This window comes from Podarcis muralis, chromosome 18 (assembly GCF_964188315.1).
Source record: "Podarcis muralis chromosome 18, rPodMur119.hap1.1, whole genome shotgun sequence".
Classification (NCBI taxonomy): domain Eukaryota; kingdom Metazoa; phylum Chordata; class Lepidosauria; order Squamata; family Lacertidae; genus Podarcis; species Podarcis muralis.
Genome location: NC_135672.1, coordinates 9,741,915 through 9,760,411, shown reverse-complemented (window position 1 = coordinate 9,760,411; position 18,497 = coordinate 9,741,915). Strand labels below are relative to the sequence as shown.

The 18,497-nt window shown below is 50.8% G+C and overlaps 1 protein-coding gene across 6 annotated transcripts; it reads right to left on the bottom strand.

Moving 5' to 3' along the window:
- Positions 1 to 337: 337 nt before the first annotated feature.
- On the bottom strand, positions 338 to 18,433 carry TLE5 (TLE family member 5, transcriptional modulator). Of its 6 annotated transcripts, none has more exons than XM_028714122.2 (7): positions 17,850 to 18,432; positions 14,639 to 14,736; positions 13,508 to 13,571; positions 10,421 to 10,465; positions 8,816 to 8,878; positions 7,891 to 7,995; positions 338 to 3,622 (listed from the first exon to the last, which is right to left on the bottom strand). In XM_028714122.2, the coding sequence occupies exons 1-7, from the start codon at positions 17,874 to 17,876 to the stop codon at positions 3,401 to 3,403; spliced, it is 624 nt and encodes a 207-aa protein (XP_028569955.1). In that variant the 5' UTR covers positions 17,877 to 18,432; the 3' UTR covers positions 338 to 3,400. The 6 variants fall into 6 exon arrangements, with proteins under 6 accessions (XP_028569955.1, XP_028569956.1, XP_028569957.1 ...); XM_028714123.2 differs by having other exon boundaries at positions 338 to 3,619; positions 17,850 to 18,431; XM_028714124.2 differs by having other exon boundaries at positions 7,921 to 7,995; positions 17,850 to 18,429.
- Positions 18,434 to 18,497: the final 64 nt, after the last annotated feature.

Genomic DNA, 18,497 nt, shown 5'->3' with positions numbered 1-18,497 from the left:
CAAGTTGTTTTTCTTTGAGACTTCTGGACGTCTTGGTTTCCAGATTTCCTGTCTGAAATGAGAGGAGGCGGTCTATGAACATCTTCCCTCAAGGGATAACTGGCCCAGGAGCCAAGATGCCGCCTGAGGCTATATAGGGCCAAGAGAACACCCATTGGCTAATTTCTGTCACCTGACAGCCAGGAGGACACCCATTGGCTCATTTCCGGCGCCTGGCAGCCAACCAGGCAGAAGCTGCACTACCACCACCAGCCCACTAGGGGGAGCTCTAGCGGATCATGGGGTGAGGTTTTGGCTCCCTCTGGTGGCAATGAACAGTCAAGACAAGAAAAAGAGCTGCAGTTTTAACCAACCATCTGATTTCTTTTATTTAAAAAGGCACAGCTAAGACACCCTTAATACAGAATTAATTTCTCTCAGTTCCTCTTAATATATAGGTCAAGTGATTAATAAACACATGAAGCAAACAAAGGGTTTTTTTCTTTCCTTTCCTTTTCTTCCTTCCTTCCTTTTTTTCCTCCTCTCTTCCTCTAAAGGAATATATACAAACACGAAAATCTCTCTCTCTCTCTTTTTGTCTTAAAATTTCTTTTGTTAAATGGGGTTGGGGATAAAGAGTCAAGCTAGCTTACAGAAAGAGAAGACAAAGTTGCAGTATCCTTTTCAAAAAACAACAACCGACAACAGGGAGAGTTCAAAACAAAAACATTAAAAAGTGAGGGGGGGGGTTTGAGTATTGTCGTATTTTTCTCCCCGCTTACCACCCTTCTCTCCTTTCCCACAACTCAAACCTTTCTGGGGGGATGAGGAAGAAATAATGAAAAGGACATCAGCCGCTGGGATACTGGGAAGAACCTAGATTTGCAAGAATGTGGGTCACAGATAAGGAAGGGTGTGTGTGTTTTTTTGGGGAAGGGGGGGGAACCGACACCACGTCAAAAGTCACCCGGAAGGAGGAATATGGGATGAATATATTTATATATTTATAGATATAGATATATATAAAAAAATTCCGATTCTGTGCTACCTTAAAAACGAGACACATGCAAAAATAAAAATTAAAAAGGACAAAAGGTGCTCATTTGTCTAAAACTGCACCGGCGGGGAAGGGGATCTGAAGAATGTGTGCATCGCGAGAGAGAAAGAAAGAAAAAGAAATCGCTTGTGGGAGCCGCTATGCGCAGAAACGGCGGGGGGTGTTAAGCAACGGGGAGTCGCCGCGTGGATTAAATTCGATCCGGAGGGGACTGGCGGATAATGGAGGTTCTCGACGGGTAACGGGGCGAGCGCGGGAAGGAACGTGAGGGCGGGCAAAAAACTTCCTAGGTGCTTGTTGGCACGTGCGTAGTGCCACGCACAACAGGGGCGGCGTTCGGGAATGCCGGGGTTTTTTTGCCGGCAGCTTGACGGACAGGTTCCCTTCTGGGGGCGGGATTGCGACCTGCTGGTGGGCGGGGCCAGAGGCGAAACTGGGTGGGGCAAAGGGGCAGCAGGCGAGTTTTGACACCCAGCCTTTCCATCGAGGCGAGCAGGAAGTGTTATCGAAGGGCACCGTTCAGCCAGGCCAAAGGACTCGGGAATTGTGCAGAACGGCGTCAGCAAAGGATCGTGGGTTGGGGAGACTTCTGGGGGGCCGAACAAAGACGTCCGAGGGGCCGCCACCAGCCCCTGAAGGTTCGTCCTTCCCAGGTTAACCAGAAGCGACGCACGCTCAAGGTTTGGAGGAACATGAAAGCACGGTTCTCCGTTCCACAAGTCTTCTCCTCTACTGGTTTGGTGGTTTGGAAAACAGCCCTTGGAGCAAATGTTGGTGTTCAGGAGACAATTTTTCCGCTTGCTTTCTTACTAAAACCTTGAGGGCTGCAGCAGAAGAGGGGCTTGGAGACCAGAGCCTGATGCAACTCACGGAGCAGCGCCAGCGATCATCTCCACGCCACAAGCCACACCCTGCAGGCCGGATTTCCTAACACTTAGGTAAAGGTAAAGGACCCCTGGACGACTAGGGGGTTGCGGCGCTCATCTCGCTTTCAGGCCGAGGGAGCCACCGTTTGTCCGCAGACAGCTTTCCGGGCCAGCAGGACTAAACCGTTTCTGGCGCATGACGGAAACCAGAGCGCACGGAAACACCGTTTACCTTCCCGCCGCAGCGGTACCTATTTATCTACTTGCACTGGTGTGGTTTCGAACTGCTAGCTTGGCAGAAGCTGGGAGAGGGCAACGGGAGCTCCCCCCGTCGCGGGGATTCGAACCGCGCCACTCAACGCAGGGCTCGCAAACCGTTTTGAGCCAGGGGGCGCGCATGGATTTTGCACCAGTCCCGAAATGGCTGCGGCAACGAGTGCGGCATAGCACAAACTGGCTGCCCGCAGAGCTGAGCCTATATAAGCACAAACTGGGCAGCAAGAGCAGTTTCTCACACACTACGAATTTTTGAGGGTGTTATTTACGGAGACCTTTCGCGGGTGCCGTAAGCGCTCGCGATGGGACACGCTGGCGCCCGTGGGTGCTGCACTGGTGACCCGTTGGACTTGTTGTTTATTTAATTTGCCAAGCTGCAATCCTAACCCCTTACTCGGAAGCAAGCCCTACTGAATATGATTTGCTTCTGAGTAGACCCAGTTAGCATTGCACTATCGGTCACCTAAAACAGGGCAGTGGGTTTTTAAAACTACCAAGAAGTCTCAAAATGGCTAGATGTGAAGAGGGTAATTTTTTTGGAGGGGTCCTTTTCGTTGTTGGACAACCAGGACTCGGGAACTTTCCCCGATCTACTGCAAAGCATTTAGCCACCCATGACGAATTCTACCTACGCCTTGATTTCCCCCCTGCTACCTGCCAAGATCAGTTGTTTTCCATTTTGTAAAACTCAAAAAAGCAGCCTCTCTCATACAGCGGCTCGGGACGATCTCCCCCTCCATTCTGCACAAAGCCAGGTCACTCATTGCCCCCCAAAGCCACTGTTTGGACTTCTGCCATGTTAGGTAAGGAACAGCAAGCGGTTATGGGTGGCCCTGGAGCATATACAGAGTTCCCGGCAAGCCGCTGGCAGGTGGTAGCAATTTTGTCGAGGGAAGCTAGCGTTTCGACGCAAGCATTCCCGTGCAGAAAAATAAAAATTAATCGGGGTGGTATTCACCTGCAATTCATTGCAGAGTGATCAGGATTGTGCCTCTGGGTAAAATTGCTCCGGGGGGGCTGGAATTCCAAAAGGGGAGGGGACCCAAAAACGTTATTGCTGCAGAGGTGGGCGGAGCAGGCTAACTCCTCCCCCCGCCCCGCCCCCGCCAAACAACACCAACGGGTCCACCGAGCGCTAGCCGGAGTGGATACCGCAACTTTTATCGAGCTTTCCCCTTTTGTGCCACCGCCCCCCACAGATTCCCCCCCGCCGAAACCGGGTCTAATCCGACTTCTCCCCGTCGTCGTCCTGGTGGTTGTCCCCGTCGTGGCCGTTCTTGTCTTCCTTGGAGAGGTGGGCTTGCGAGCCGAGGGCGGACAGGGAGAGCAGGCCGGTGCTGGCGCTGACGGCCGGGAGCGACGGGGGCTGCAGTCCCACGGGCAGCGGGGTCAAGGGCAAGGCGAGAGCTTGGAGCTGGGAGAGCTGGTGAGCTTGGAGCTGCTGCTGTAGAGAAACGAGAAAGGAGAGGAAGAAGGGAGGGGACAAAGGGATGGGTGAGTGGGGCTTGCAAAGGGAGAGCGGACTGCAAACCACCTCTGCAAAAAAACGAACCAATCACATTATCAGTTCTGTTCGCATGCGGGCAAAATGGAGTACAGTGGTGCCTCGCAAGACGAAATTAATTCGTTCCGCGAGTTTTGTCGTCTTGCGATTTTTTTCGTCTTGCGAAGCACGGTGTCGGGAAAGTTTCGGAAAAGCTTCAAAAATCACCAAAGTCTTCAACAACCTCAAAAAAGGCTACCACACCGCGTTCTATGAGTTGCTCCTCGAAGTCAAGTCGCAACTGTATTAACGGTGTTAAGAAAAGGGAAACAAACTTGCAAGACGTTTCCGTCTTGCGAAGCAAGCCTATAGGGGAAATCGTCTTGCGAAGCAGCTCAAAAAACAAAAAACCCTTTCGTCTTGCGGGTTTTTTGTCTTGCGAGGCATTCGTCTTGCGAGGGACCACTGTATTCCTACAGCAAAGGGAGCATGCTTCATTTTTTTAAAAAAAGCTCTGGGGTGCGGAACCGGCGGCCTTCCAAATTCTGCCGGACTACAAAGTCCATCCTCCACGAGCACCACTTGCAGGTGATGGGAATTGTAGTACAACAGCCAGAGCCCCCGTTCCTGGTTTGGGTGAAGCATCAGGGACGGCAAAGCTCCGGGATGTGGAACCTGTGGCCTTCCAAATTTTGCCGGACTACAAAGTCCATCCTCCACGAGCACCAGCTGCAGGTGATGGGAATTGTAGTACAGCAATGCCCGGAGCTCCCATTCCTGGTTCGGGTGAAGCATCAGGGACGGCGAAGTTTTGACCCGCCACCAAGAGGGAGTTGTCGGCAGCGTGGGGAGAAAACCCGGAGGTTTGCGCCAAAGCGCGAGTTAATGGGAGGGCACCCCAACCAGACATTGAAACGAGGGCTGGCCATGCACAGTAGTTGCGGCATGTCCATCAACTGATGTGGGGTGGAGAAGGGAAAACATTGGGGGGAGGGAGGGGGAGTTAACAGGTCAAATCCATGTTCAGGGCAGCTGTTTCCCAGCTCTGCTACGCAGGATGAGACCCTATCTGCCTGTGGACTGTCTTGCCAGAGTGGTGCATGCTCTGGTTATCTCCCGCTTGGACTACTGCCATGCGCTCTCTGTGGAGCTACCTTTGAAGGTGACCTGGAAACTGCAACTAATCCAGAATGCGGCAGCCAGACTGGTGACTGGGAGCGCCCGCCAAGACCACATAACACCGGTCTTGAAAGACCTACATTGGCTCCCAGTACGTTTCCGAGCACAATTCAAAGTATTGGTGCTGACCTTGAAAGCCCTAAACGGCCTTGGTCCAGTATCCCTGAAGGAGCATCTCCACCCCCATCTTTCAGCCCGGACACTGAGGTCCAGCACCGATGGCCTTCTGGCGGTTCCCTCCCTGCGAGAAGCCAAGTTACAGGGAACCAGGCAGAGGGTCTTCTCGGTGGTGGCGCCCGCCCTGTGGAACGCCCTCCCACCAGATGTCAAAGAGAACAACAACTACCAGACTTTTAGAAGACATCTGAAGGCAGCCCTGTTTAGGGAAGCTTTTAATGTTTGATGTATCACAGTATTTTAATATTTTTTTGGAAGCCGCCCAGAGTGGCTGGGGAAGCCCAGGCAGATGGGCGGGGTATAAATAATAAATTATTATTATTATTGGAGAATCTTGGGAAAGACCATAGCCGGCCAGAATCCCGAACAGCGACAAACTACACCGCAACACTTTGTTGCAGGTCCTACACCTTAAAGTATCTTTGGTCTGTGTGGGAAAGGAGAAACATCTCTTTTAAGAAGGTCTTGTGGTCCCCAAGAACTTGTGTTCGCAGGAGCCACTTTTAGAAACATGGGGGAGGGGACGATACCGCCCCAGAAAATACCCAAGATGCAATTCCCCGATGAGCCAAGCGCTCGGTGGCCCGATATTCCCCCACGCCAGAAGGGAGAGACTTTGCTATCCTAGGCCATTTTTCGGATTTAAAAAAATCTAAACCCTATCCAGTTTGGACCTTGGCGTTTTTCTCAGCAGAATGTGAAATACCGTATTTTCTGCTCTATAAGATTCACTTTTCCCCTCCTAAAAAGGGGAAATGTGTGTGCGTCTTATGGAGCGAATGCAGGCTGCGCAGCTATCCCAGAAGCCAGAACAGCAAGAGGGATTGCTGCTTTCGCCGCGCAGTGATCCTTCTTGCTGTTCTGGCTTCTGAGATTCAGAATATTTCTTTTCTTGTTTTCCTCCTCCAAAAACTAGGTGCGTCTCGTGGTCTGGTGCGTCTTATAGGGCGAAAAATACGGTGACTTTCAAAAAAAGCTCCGCAACTTTGACCTGAAACCAACCCCCCTGCAAAAAAGCGGTAGATCGCTTCCAGTTTTTAATTCTGGGAGAGTTGGCTGTCCCTGGTATAACCAAATCAGTCGTTTTTGATTAAAAACTACTCTGAAAAATTTATTATTCCAAAAAATTAAACCTTCATCTGGTTGTAAATATTAAGATAATGTGCCAACAAGAATGAGTCTTTCTGTAAAAATAAATAAATGATTTAAATCAAGTCTGACTGACTACCCTGGTTTTTATTGGGTGGGGCAGACAAAACAGTTCTTTCCCCTTTTGGGTAGCCGGTCTGGAGAGGACGTCTTCGCTGGCAACTCGCAGAGGAGCCAAGGTGTGTATTTAAGGAAGATGGGAAAGGGAGGGTGGGGGGGGGGGGGAAACGACAGGAGTGTACTAACAAACCTGAAATTTAGGGGCCACGGGAAACTGAGCATCCCAGGCCTCCTTGCTGATGTTGTCACGGGGCGCAAGAATGCCACAAGCAAGTAATCAAAAGGTCGATGTGGTGTCAGATTCCCAGTCCGCGCTGCGTTTACACTGGGTCGCTTGTTACATCTCTCAGCCTAGCCAGCAGGGGAGGGCCCCCCGGTAGCTCCCCAAAAACCCCATCAAGCTTGACCACTAGGCATGCTTGCTGAGGTGGAAGGGTGTTCAACAACCGCTGGAGGCGCCAGCGAGCCCTCTTAGCTCTGACCTACAAGGTTGCCGTGAGGATAAAATGGCTGGGAGCCATGCCCCGCGACTCAGAAGCCGGGATAACAACATGACAAGTAACACATAGCTCAATTCACAAGAGGTTGCCCGTTGAGCTTCTGAATGAGTCACTGTTCTGCCTTGCCTTGCCTCTGCTAAAGGAGTGGATACGTGCGGCACATCAGGTGCGGTGAGAGCAAGTGAGACGCGCAGCAGGGCGACCCCCCTCGAGGGCGCCTGTCGTCTCCCTGAACGAGTCCCCGATTTTGGACTCTTTTCAGAGTTTGGCCCCAAGTATGACAGAGTCGTTGAGACGGCTGCTTTAGAAGCTGAGCCAAATGGCGCTTGGGAAAGTGAGGACCATAGCCAACGAAGAGGTCTCCTCAGAGCAGTGACTCATTCGGAAGGCGGCGGATACTATCGAGGGCTTCAGATTACAATTCTCGCCCACCCCCCAGCCAGTATGAAACTGGGAGCGGATGGGAGCTGTACTCCAAAACCCCTGCGAGGCAAAGTTTGCTTTAAACAAGTAAACCTTTGCGGGTGTAAGAGTAGCATATGTTCACCCATATCCCCTCCAGGTTGGAGTTTACAACACAGGAATCCAGGTACAGTGGTACCTTGGTTGTCGAACTTAATCCGTTCTGGGAGTCCAGTCGACTCCTGGAACCATTCGAAAACCAATGTGCGGCTTCTGATTGGCTGCGGGAGCTTCCTGCAGCCAATCGGAAGCCGCGCTGGACGTTTGGCTTCCGAAAAACGTCGCAAACCGGAACACTCACTTCCGGGTTTGCGGCGTTCGGGAGCCGACCTGTTCGACAACCGAGGCACCACGGTATTAATAATAATAACCAGTGCTTTTTTCTGGAAAAAAATGTTTAGGGGTACTCTCATTTTGACTCGAGAAAACCACCGTTTTATAGTTCAAATCGGAAAAAACAGAGTAAACGGGCAAAAGTACAAAGATTCACAAATGTTTAGGGGTCCCCCAAGAACAAAAGCACTAATAATAATAAGCAATAGTGATTTATTTGCACATTCTCAGCAAGATGCAAAAAGCATGATTCCCCCCCCCCCATTTTAGTTATCGAAGTAGGCTCTCCCCAGTCCTAGCCCAACGCTAACCACTATGCTCTCCTCCCTCTCAGGGGAAGGAACGCCAATGGTCTTCCCTCCTACCCACCGCCCAGTTCCCGTACGGAACGCCACGGACCCGGATGATAGAGTTGAGTTCTGGCGCTGTCACTTGCTTGGCTCGCTCGATGGCTCCGAGGACCTGTTGTTGATGCTGGAGAAATAGAAAGCAAATAACAACAAAACCACACACATATTCCACTGGTGGGGCAGGTCCAGGAACAAGGGGGCAGCAAGGGGCGCGGGGAGATCAACGGACGGAACAGTTTCAAAGAGGGACTCAGGAGCGGTCGAGCCAAAATAAATGCCGGAGCGAGGATGAGATTTGCCTGGGACTCGGATTTCTGGAGCTCCTACACACCCAGCCGTGTTACAAGCAGAACGTCAGGTCTTCCCAAGACGGTCAGAAGTAGACCGAGCCTCTGAACATCAGCAAGGAGCCCTGGGGTGTGCGGTTTCCCATGGCGCCCAAATATCAGGCACCCCGAAATCTAACCATCCTATAGTGCACTTTGGAGAGGAAGGCCTGGGGTGTGGTTGTGAGCATGCAAGGAGCCCTGGGAGGTAGAGTTCCCAGGGCACCCTGTTTTCCCTGCTGAGTTCTCAGGTGCCCTGGGAAACTCAATATCCCAGGAGCACTGGTGTCCGACACACTGTTATTCAGTGTGTTAGGTATGGGGTGAAGGACAGGAGGCTTTCTGGTTGGTAGGTAGAGAAGGAATGGGGTTGATGCCCTGTCACACTAGGCCCTGTCACACTCCCAGTGATGTCACCAAGAGTGTGCCAAGTCACCAAGCCCAAAAACAAGCCGAGTGAAGTCTGCCCTCCTCAGGAAAGACAAAGTTGCTCTAGAAAGTGGTGGGGAACAGCTTTGTTTTTTTAGTGATGAAATCCAACCCTATTCTCCCTTGCACACACACCCCCATTTCCAAAAAAAAAAAAAAAAGAAGAAGAAGAAGGGAGAGAGGAGTTACCTCTTGGGAAAGATAGGGCAACACTTGAGCACAGATCCCGTTTAACCTCTTGACAATTTCGGCCTGAAATGGAAGACAAAAAGAGTCAACGTGAAGACAGAAAGAGTCAACGCGAAGACAGAAAGGTTCAACACGAAGACAGAAGGAATGTCAATTGAAAAGATGCCAATTCAGTCTTTCAAATACCGTGGTGGCAGTGGTGCGGGCCAGGGCTGATGTGAGGTGCAACCCAAAACATATGGACGCCACCAGTTTGGGGGGAAATGTACACTAGCCGCTTTTGTGACTTAATCTCACCTCACCTATGAACTCACAAGCCTTATCCCTGGAATACAGGGATTGTAGACACTGGCTTATCTTACAGGGTCATCGTAAACGTTTGACGTTATAGAGGATTTGATATCAAAAATATGGGATGTGGTATATACGGTGAAACTAACGAGCGTAGTTAAGTCAGGGAAGGAAGACCGCTTAATCTTTTTATTGGAAAACTGAATGCTTTCACCACTGATGCAAAAATCCCAGTATATTTTAAGAGAAAAGCATGCCCAAACTGTGCATTTTAGGAGGGAAAGGGTATGCAAAAAGGAGTATTTTGAGGACAAAATGCATACAAATATGCATTTGTTTCTGGGGGAGAGAGAGCATTTGTTGTTGTTTAGTCGTTTTGTCGTGTCCGCCTCTTCATGACCCCCTGGACCAGAGCACGCCAGGCCCTCCTGTCTTCCACTGCCTCCCACAGTTTGGTCAAACTCATGCTGGTAGCTTCGAGAACACTGTCCCACCATCTCGTCCTCCGTCGTCCCCTTCTCCTTGTGCCCTCCATCTTTCCCAACATCAGGGTCTTTTCCAGGGAGTCTTCTCTTCTCATGAGGTGGCCAAAGTATTGGAGCCTCAGCTTCACGATCTGTCCTTCCAGTGAGCGCTCAGGGCTGATTTCCTTCCGAACGGAGAGGTTTGATCTTCTTGCAGTCCATGGGACTCTCAAGAGTCTCCTCCAGCACCAGAATTCAAAAGCATCCATTCTTCGGTGATCAGCCTTCTTTATGGTCCAGCTCTCACTTCCATACATCACTACTGGGAAAACCATAGCTTGAACTATACAGACCTTTGTTGGCAAGGTGATGTCTCTGCTTTTTAAGATGCTGTCTAGGTTTGTCATTGCTTTTCTCCCAAGGACCAGGCGTCTTTTAATTTCGTGACTGCTGTCACCATCTGCAGTGATCATGGAGCCCAAGAAAGTAAAATCTCTCACTGCCTCCATTTCTTCCCCTTCTATTTGCCAGGAGGTGATGGGACCAGTGGCTATGATCTTCGTTTTTTTGATGTTGAGCTTCAGACCATATTTTGCGCTCTCCTCTTTCACCCTCAATAAAAGGTACTTTAATTCCTCCTCACTTTCTGCCATTAAAAATGCTAATTTTTCTTTTTTTTAAAAGAAACCACAGCTCAATGCAGACCTGAGCAGGCTCCTATGCCAAAAACGGACTTGCTCCATTCTTCCCTACAGGGAGACAACAGAGGGGCTGGCTAAGGGACACTGTGGTCTGGGGACAGGCTGAGTTAAGGGTAAACCTCTATGAGGACTAGAAAGCTGCGCCTTACCTGTTTGTGCATTTCAATATTGAGCCCATAGGACATCTCGTAGTACTGGAGGGGGGAGAGGAGATGGAGAGGAAGAGTTAGGATTTGAGGAACGAAAACTGTTATGTACTGAAGTTCTCACCCTGGGCCAGCAGGGGGATACTGTAGATAGTTATGCAAATGAAGGATAGAAAGTGACGTTCAGTGATTGGATAGTTTGTATGCAAATGAAGGATCGAAAGTGACATTCAGTGATTGGATAGTTTTAGAAAGTTGCTACAGTTCCGTTGTTCTGGAGCTCTATATAAGCAGGCTGACTGAGCTCCTCAGTTCAGTTCTGTTCCAGCTTACAAATAAAGAGCTGCTTTGGAAGAATCGCTGTGTCGTCTGATATGTTCGCCCACAACTTAACAAAAACAACAGCAGCAAAATAGGGGAAGAATCACCTTAGCCTTCCCCTTCAGCTATTTCAGATACACCAACCCTGTCCCTGAAGTTCCACTTTGCTACCGCAATGAGACATCCGTGAGAAAGAGTTTGCACGGATCAAGACTCAAGGCTCATCCCGTATATGCAGTGGTTACATACGCTTCAGGTTACAGACTCTGCTAACCCAGAAACAGTACCTCAGGTTAAGAACTTTGCTTCAGGATGAGTACAGAAATCGCGCGGCGGCAGCAGGAGGCCCCATTAGCTAAAGTGGTGCTTCAGGTTAAGAACAGTTTCAGGTTAAGAACGGAACTCCGGAACGAATTAAGTACTTAACCCGAGGTACCACTGTACACCTCTCTTCCCATCCTTCACCACCACCACAAATTTGCTCCAGAAATTTAGGGCGTGCTCTGGAATAGTTTTTTTCCAGGGGGCACATAGAGGGCATCCAGACGTCCCACTGTGCAAGTGGATTTGCCGGTCGAGCTTTTAATAACACAATCTCATTTTATTTTATTTTTTGGTGGGAAGGGTGTTCTTGGAAACCACATTGCGAGGGCAGCCGTCCTCTTAAAGGAGGCGAACGGGGGGGAAAATCCCAAGCGAATCTAATCCCACCTTCATGAGGACTAGGAGCTTCAAAAAGGCAAAAACGCATTCCTTTTTTGCGGCTTCTATGCGGCCTCTGCACAGAATCCTGCCGCACGTGGAATTAAATTGGTGGTTTGGCTTTTTTCCCTATTCTTTTCTTCGCTCTCGCCACCTCCACCCCCTTTCTATAGCTGATAGTTTCCTGGGAGATAATTCATCTCCCTCTTATCTCGCCGTTCCAGGGGAAGCGCCAACGCGCGGCTGGAGCTCTGGAAATCTTTTCAGCCGCCCTTAATGACACCTTGGCGGAGGGAAACAAAAAGCCATCGAACTGGAATCACAAACACACGCACACTCGGCCAGGGACCTTAAGCCTGCTGGGCACACCCTAGCCCAGAATATTCCCAATCCGCTCAGCCTAAATCACGCTAATTGAAATCCCGAAACAGCCTTGGTCCTGTATACCTGAAGGAGCGTCTCCACCCCCATCGTCCAGCCCAGACACTGAGGTCCAGCTCCAAGGGCCTTCTGGCGGTTCCCTCATTGCGAGAAGCAAAGCTACAGGGAACCAGGCAGAGGGCCTTCTCGGTGGTGGCGCCCGCCCTGTGGAACTTCCTCCCATCAGATGTCAAGGAGATAAGCAGCTATCCTATCTTTAAAAGACATCTGTTCAGGGAAGTTTTTAATATTTAACGCTGTATTGTTTTTAACACTTGACTGGGAGCCGCCCAGAGCGGCTGGGGAAACTCAGCCAGATGGGCAGGGTATAAATAATAAATTATTATTATTATTTCAATAACCGTTTCGCAAACCAAAGCGCCAATTCGGGGCGCTGAGCGAAATTTCCGCCCCGAGAGGTCCCACCAAACATAGCCTCACATGCTCTCTTTTAAGTTTCTAGTCCTTAAGACGAAAAATCCAATGTTTATATCTCTCCTACCTTCCACATATGAGCCTCCTTCCCTTTTCCCTTAATTGATTTGTGATTTTATGTAAACTGTGTTACTTTTATTGTTAGCCGCTCTGAGACCGGCTTTGGCTGGGGAGGGCGGGATATAAATAAATTATTATTATTATTATTATTATTATTATTATTATTATTATTATTCAGTAGCCAATTTGTCCTTTTTTTTTGGTTGGCGGATGACAACACCCTTTAACCTTTCCAAAAAGTACTCTTTTTTTTGTTATGGAATTTATTCATTTTTAGTAACAGCCTTTCAATGAACGACAAATCAAATCGATCCAAATTACAATAATAACAGTACACCAATTATATATTCAAATTATAAAAATTTTTCCTGGGACTTCCCATGTTCCAGATGTAAAAATTCCACACACTTGCTACGGAACAATGAGGACTAGAATCTTACTTCTCCTTTTAAATAATAATAACAACAATAATAATGATAACATTTTATTTATACCCCGCCCTCCCCAGCCAGAGCCGGGCTCAGGGTGGCTAACACCAGTAAAATTACAATTTAAAAAAAAAAACAATTTAAAATACAGGTTAAAATATAATTTAAAATGCAGCCTCATTTTAATAGTAGCCCATAGATCAAAACCACAAGGGGAGGGAAACATAAGGGTCAGACTGAGTCCAAACCAAAGGCCAGGCGGAACAGCTCTGTCTTGCAGGCCCTGCGGAAAGATGTCAAGTCCCGCAGGGCCCTGGTCTCTTGTGACAGAGCGTTCCACCAAGTCGGGGCCAGTACTGAAAAGGCCCTGGCCCTAGTTGAGACCAATCTAACCACCTTGCGACCTGGGACCTCCAAAGTGTCGTCATCCGTGGCACATGGCTGCTGCTTGGCACTGCGGAAGCCCCACACCCGACCCCCAAAACGCATCTCTGTGGGGGGGAGCTGATTCTGTCCGAAGCCCCAGCCAACTTTGACAAATACAATGGGGCCTGTATTGTCTGAGCTTTCCAAGGCAAGGAATTAAAGGCTCTTCTACCTCGGCTAGTTTGAAAACGGTGTCGCCTCGTCAGGGCCTTGATCTTGTGTCCGTACCCGCAACCCCCCCTTGCGGCTTTGCCATCTCCCGCCCCGGCGAGTGCCCGGCCGCGAGTGCGAAACGTACCATCACATAGTGGCGCTGCATCTCAGACTTTTCGCTGGCGAGCTTGTCGCATTCCAACTTCAGGCTGCCGGTTGGGTTGGGGGGGAACGAGCGCCATGGAGGAACAAGAGGGGGGGGAGAGAAAGAGAGATAATAATAATAATAATAATAATAATAATAATAATAATAATAATAATTTATTATTTATACCCCGCCCATCTGGCTGGGTTTCCCTAGCCACTCTGGGCGGCTTCCAACAAAACACTAAAATACAACAACCTATTAAACATTAAAAGCTTCCCTAAACATCATCGCTAAGAGGAAGAACAATGCCACACCTTTTGCTAATAATAATAATAATAATAATAATAATAATAATAATAATAATTATTATTATTATTATTATTTATTATTTGTACCCCGCCCATCTGGCTGGGTTTCCCCAGCCACTCTGGGCGGCTTCCACAGAGACCACAAATGCACTAAAATGTCACACATTAATTCCCTGAACAGGGCTGCCTTAAGATGTCTTCTGAATGTCAGGTAGTTTTTTATCTCTCTGACATCTGATGGGAGGGTGTTCCACAGGGCGGGCGCCACCACCGAGAAGGCCCTCTGCCTGGTTCCCTGTAGCTTTGCTTCTCGCATTGAGGGAACTGCCAGAAGGCCCTCGGAGCTGGACCTCAGTGTCCGGGTAGAACGATGGGGGTGGAGACGCTCCTTCAGGTATACTGGGCCGAGGCCGTTTAGGACTTTAAAGGTCAGCACCAACACTTTGAATTGTGCTCGGAAACGTACTGGGAGCCAATGTGGGTCTTTCAAGACCGGTGTTATATGGTCTCGGCGGCCACTCCCAGTACCCAGTCTAGCTGCCGCATTATGGATTAGTTGTAGTTTCCGGGTCACATTCAAAGGTGGCCCCACGTAGAGCGCATTGCAGTAGTCCAAGCGGGAGATAACTAGAGCATGGACCACTCTGGGGAGACAGTCTGTGGGCAGGGAGGGTCTCAGCCTGCGTACCAGGTGGAGCTGGTAGACAGCTGTCCCGGATACAGAATTGACCTGCGCCTCCATTATTTTTTCGGAAAAAGCTGACGTAACCATTAATAAGAACTTGGCGTTTTCTGTGAAGGGAGTCAAAAGGAAACTTGCCTGTGGTACTGAGCTTGCAGCAGCTGAAACTCATCCTTAATCCGGTCGCAGGAATCTGACGTTGTGAACTTCAGTTGCTGGGGCAAGTGCGAAGAACCCTGGAATATAACCATTATTTTAACCATTTGACAACGGCAGAGATGGGTAACAGGCAAGCTTGGGAAATGACCTCCCCATCTTCCTTACTTAACCCGAGGAACGAAAACAGGGGACATAATTAGGCGCCGAATTCTCTCCCCGTCCCCGGCCAGGTTTCCATAAAACTTCCTTCCCTGCCCTCACACAAGGGGAGGTGGATATAGTGCTGCTGGGAATGTGTGACGTCACTGGCACAGACCAGTAGGTGCTGATTCCAGATTTGGAACTCCAAATCAGTGGAAGCTGTTTCCACCACATCAAATGTGATGGTGTCTGAGTACTGTGAACAGCAGCAGTAGTGAATATTTGATATGTACTGTTAAAAATCTTGCAATTCCTGCATTGCAAAAAGGCCACACTATATATATAATGTATTGTATAATGTACTTCTTGCAAGAGCCAGGATGTTGTAGCAGCAAGCATTCCGGACTATTCCCTGGGAAACTAGGGTTTGAATCTCCACTCGGGTGGTGACCTCAGACCCTCAGCCTAACCTACCTGACAGGGATGTTGTGAGGATAAAATGAGGAGAAGAATGCAAGCCACCTAAAGCTCCTTGGACAAAAGCTGGGATATAAATGCCACTACTACGTGGGTGGCACTGTGGTCTAAACCACAGAGCCTAGGACTTGCCGATCAGAAAGTCGGTGGTTCGAATCCCCACGACGGGGTGAGCTCCCGTTGCTCGGTCCCTGCTCCTGCCCACCTAGCAGTTCGAAAGCACGTCAAAGTGCAAGTAGATAAATAGGTACCGCTCCGGCGGGAAGGTAAACGGCGTTTCCGTGCACTGCTCTGGTTCGCCAGAAGCGGCTTAGTCATGCTGGCCACATACCCGGAAGCTGTACGCCGGCTCCCTCGGCCAGTAAAGCGAGATGAGCGCCGCAACCCCAGAGTCGGCCACAACTGGACCTAATGGTCAGGGGTCCCTTTACCTTTTTATGCTATCCAAAGACATGATTGTGTGATCCTAGGAAGCTGGCTGGTCATTGCAGGAGCTGCTTCCGGAAGGAGGGGGGCTAGATTTAGCGGGTGTGTGTGTGTGTCTTCATACACAGCAGGAGATTGCGTGTCCAAAACACTCCCCCCGTATTTTACTTCATTTTGAAAAAGCGTTCGCACGGAAATCTAGCCCATCAGGATGAGGGCTGCAGCCTGGCTTGCTAGCTTTCTACAGGAGGGGAGCCCGGTTTTATTTTGTCAGAATGTTTAGGGGAGCCAAACCTGCTGTGCTTTGATAAGGGGTGTGTGGAACCTTTCAAGGCTCCATCCCAGCATATTCAGATCCAGATATTTTGGATATTTATTGCATTTGTCTCCCTTTTCCTTCTCAAAGGAGCTCAAGGTGGCAAATGGGTTTCCCTCCCCTGTCCTCATTTAATCCCAAGTAACAGTGCTAAGAGAGGGACGCAGGTGGCGCTGTGGGTTAAACCACAGAGCCTAGGACTTGCTGATCAGAAGGTCGGCGGTTCAAATCTCCGCCACGGGGTGAGCTCCCGTTGCTCGGTCCCAGCTCCTGCCAACCTAGCAGTTCGAAAGCGTGTCAAAGTACAAGTAGATAAATGGGTACCGCTCTGGCGGGAAGGTAAACGGCGTTTCCATGCGCTGCTCTGGTTCGCCAGAAGCGGCTTAGTCCTGCTGGCCACATGACCCGGAAGCTGTACGCCAGCTCCCTTGGCCAATAAAGCGAGATGAGCGCACAACCCCAGAGTCGGCCACGACTGGACCTAATGGTCAGGGGTCCCTTTACCTTTACCTTAACAGTGCTGAGAAGGAGCGACCGGCAAACAAGGTCACTGAGAGAGAGAGAGAGCGCTTCCTGGGCAAGTGGGAGAATTCGAACCTTGGTCTCTCCCCAGGTCGCAGCGTAATGCTCTAACCACAACTTCACAATAACCACCATATAACTAACGATTTCACCACCCTTCATTCAGTCTTGGGATAAACTCACAGCTTTGTTTGTTTGTTAGAAAACAAAACAAAACCCTGCTTTTAAAATTACCTAATGTTGCAAATCGCCTTGAGGAAATGAGTAAACCAAGGGCGATAATAATAATGACGATGATAATAATATTAACTTATTTGCTATGCAACCCTTCACCCGAAGGTAGGTGTGTGTGTGTGTGTGTGTGTGTGTGTGTGTAACAACACTAAAAGCAACCCACTCCCCCATCACTCCTTACTCCTCCTTCGAGGGGACCCCTTCCTCATTTCTCAAGGCACTCCAATGGGTCACAACCCCCACAACTGCACCCCAGAGAAGCCCCCCACCCTCGCTGCTCCACTTCCTGGGTCAAAAGCCAGCCTGGAAAGTTTCTCTCCCCTGTCGCCAAACCCGCCCCCCCCCAGCCCTGGACACGTGCAGGAGGAAGGCCACAGCCGCTCCCCTTTCTCACATCCGGCCTGGGGAGTTTCCCTTAGGCACCCCAACGCTCCCCAAACACCCCAACCTCCTCCTTTCCTCCCTCTTCCCCCCTTTGCACGCTAATCCTCTCCCTGTTCTCCTTGACATCCAAACCCCTCCCTGGCACCCCAAACCCCTCACTCCTCCCCCAAATTTCCCCTCTGGGCGCCCCAACCTCTACCTGCCTCCTTGCTCTCTTTACAACCGGTTACCCTTCCGCCTCGCGCCCCGATCCTCCCTTCTGGGCACCCCAGTCCTTCCCTCTTCCCTTAGCACCCCAAACCCGTCCTTCCTTCTCTGGGCACCCCAATCCTCTACCCCGACACCTCAAACTCCCCAAATTTCCTTCCCCGGCACCCCAACCCCTCCTAATCTCCTCTCCTCCCTCGATTCCCCCTTTGCACCCCACCCCTTTCCGACACCCCAATAGTGGCCCCCTTCTTTCCCATAGCACCCTACTCCTCTCCTCTCCTGGCACCCCAAACCCCCCTTCTTCCTTCTCCGGGAACCCCAACAATCTCCTCCCTTGGACCTCAGCACCCAACCCCTCCCCCCCTGGCACCCCGCCCTTTCCCTCCCCCCCTCCCGGACGGGCACCCCAATCCCTCGCGCCCCCGCCCTCTTTGCACCCAACTCCCCTCCCCCTCGCTTCTCTCCCCCCCCCCCCCTCACCGAGTGCCGGCTTTGAGGAAACATCATGTCAGGCCCCGATCCGAAGCGCAGGGCTGCGGCGGCGGCGGATGCGGAGCGCTCCCTCCCGCTTGCGCCAAAGGCGTCCGCAAAACAGGCCCGGAGAGCGCGCGCTCGCTTTCCTTTCCCCCTGGCTTTTCTGGGCTGATCCGGCGGCTCCTTCCTCCGCAAGCGGCAGCTCCGGAGGGGGAAAGAAGAAGGGGCGGAAAAGGAGAAAAATAAGACCCCAAAACCTCGCGAGGCGCACGGCCTCCTTGCTTTTTTGCGCCTGGGAAGCAGGGCCCCGGTGATGCGTCCTTGGCGAGGTTTGGCGAGGTTGGGCGCAGACGCACACGCGCGCCCCTCTCTCTCTCTCTGCGCTCCTTTCCACTCCCGATCTCGCTCCTCCTCTCGCTCCGGGTCTTGCTCCCGCTCTCCCCGGCTCCGGATGCGACCCTCCCCGCGGACTCCGGCCTGGCCCCAGCCAAAAAGGAGACTGGACACCCGTGCGCGCCGCTCCGCCTTCCCCCAGCTATTGTTTAATGGCGGCTGCGGAGGCGCCTCTCCTCTCCTGCGGCTGAGCGCCAGCACCACCTGCCGTCGGGACGCGGCAGCTCCGAGGGCGCGCGCGCACGCCACCCACAGCAACAC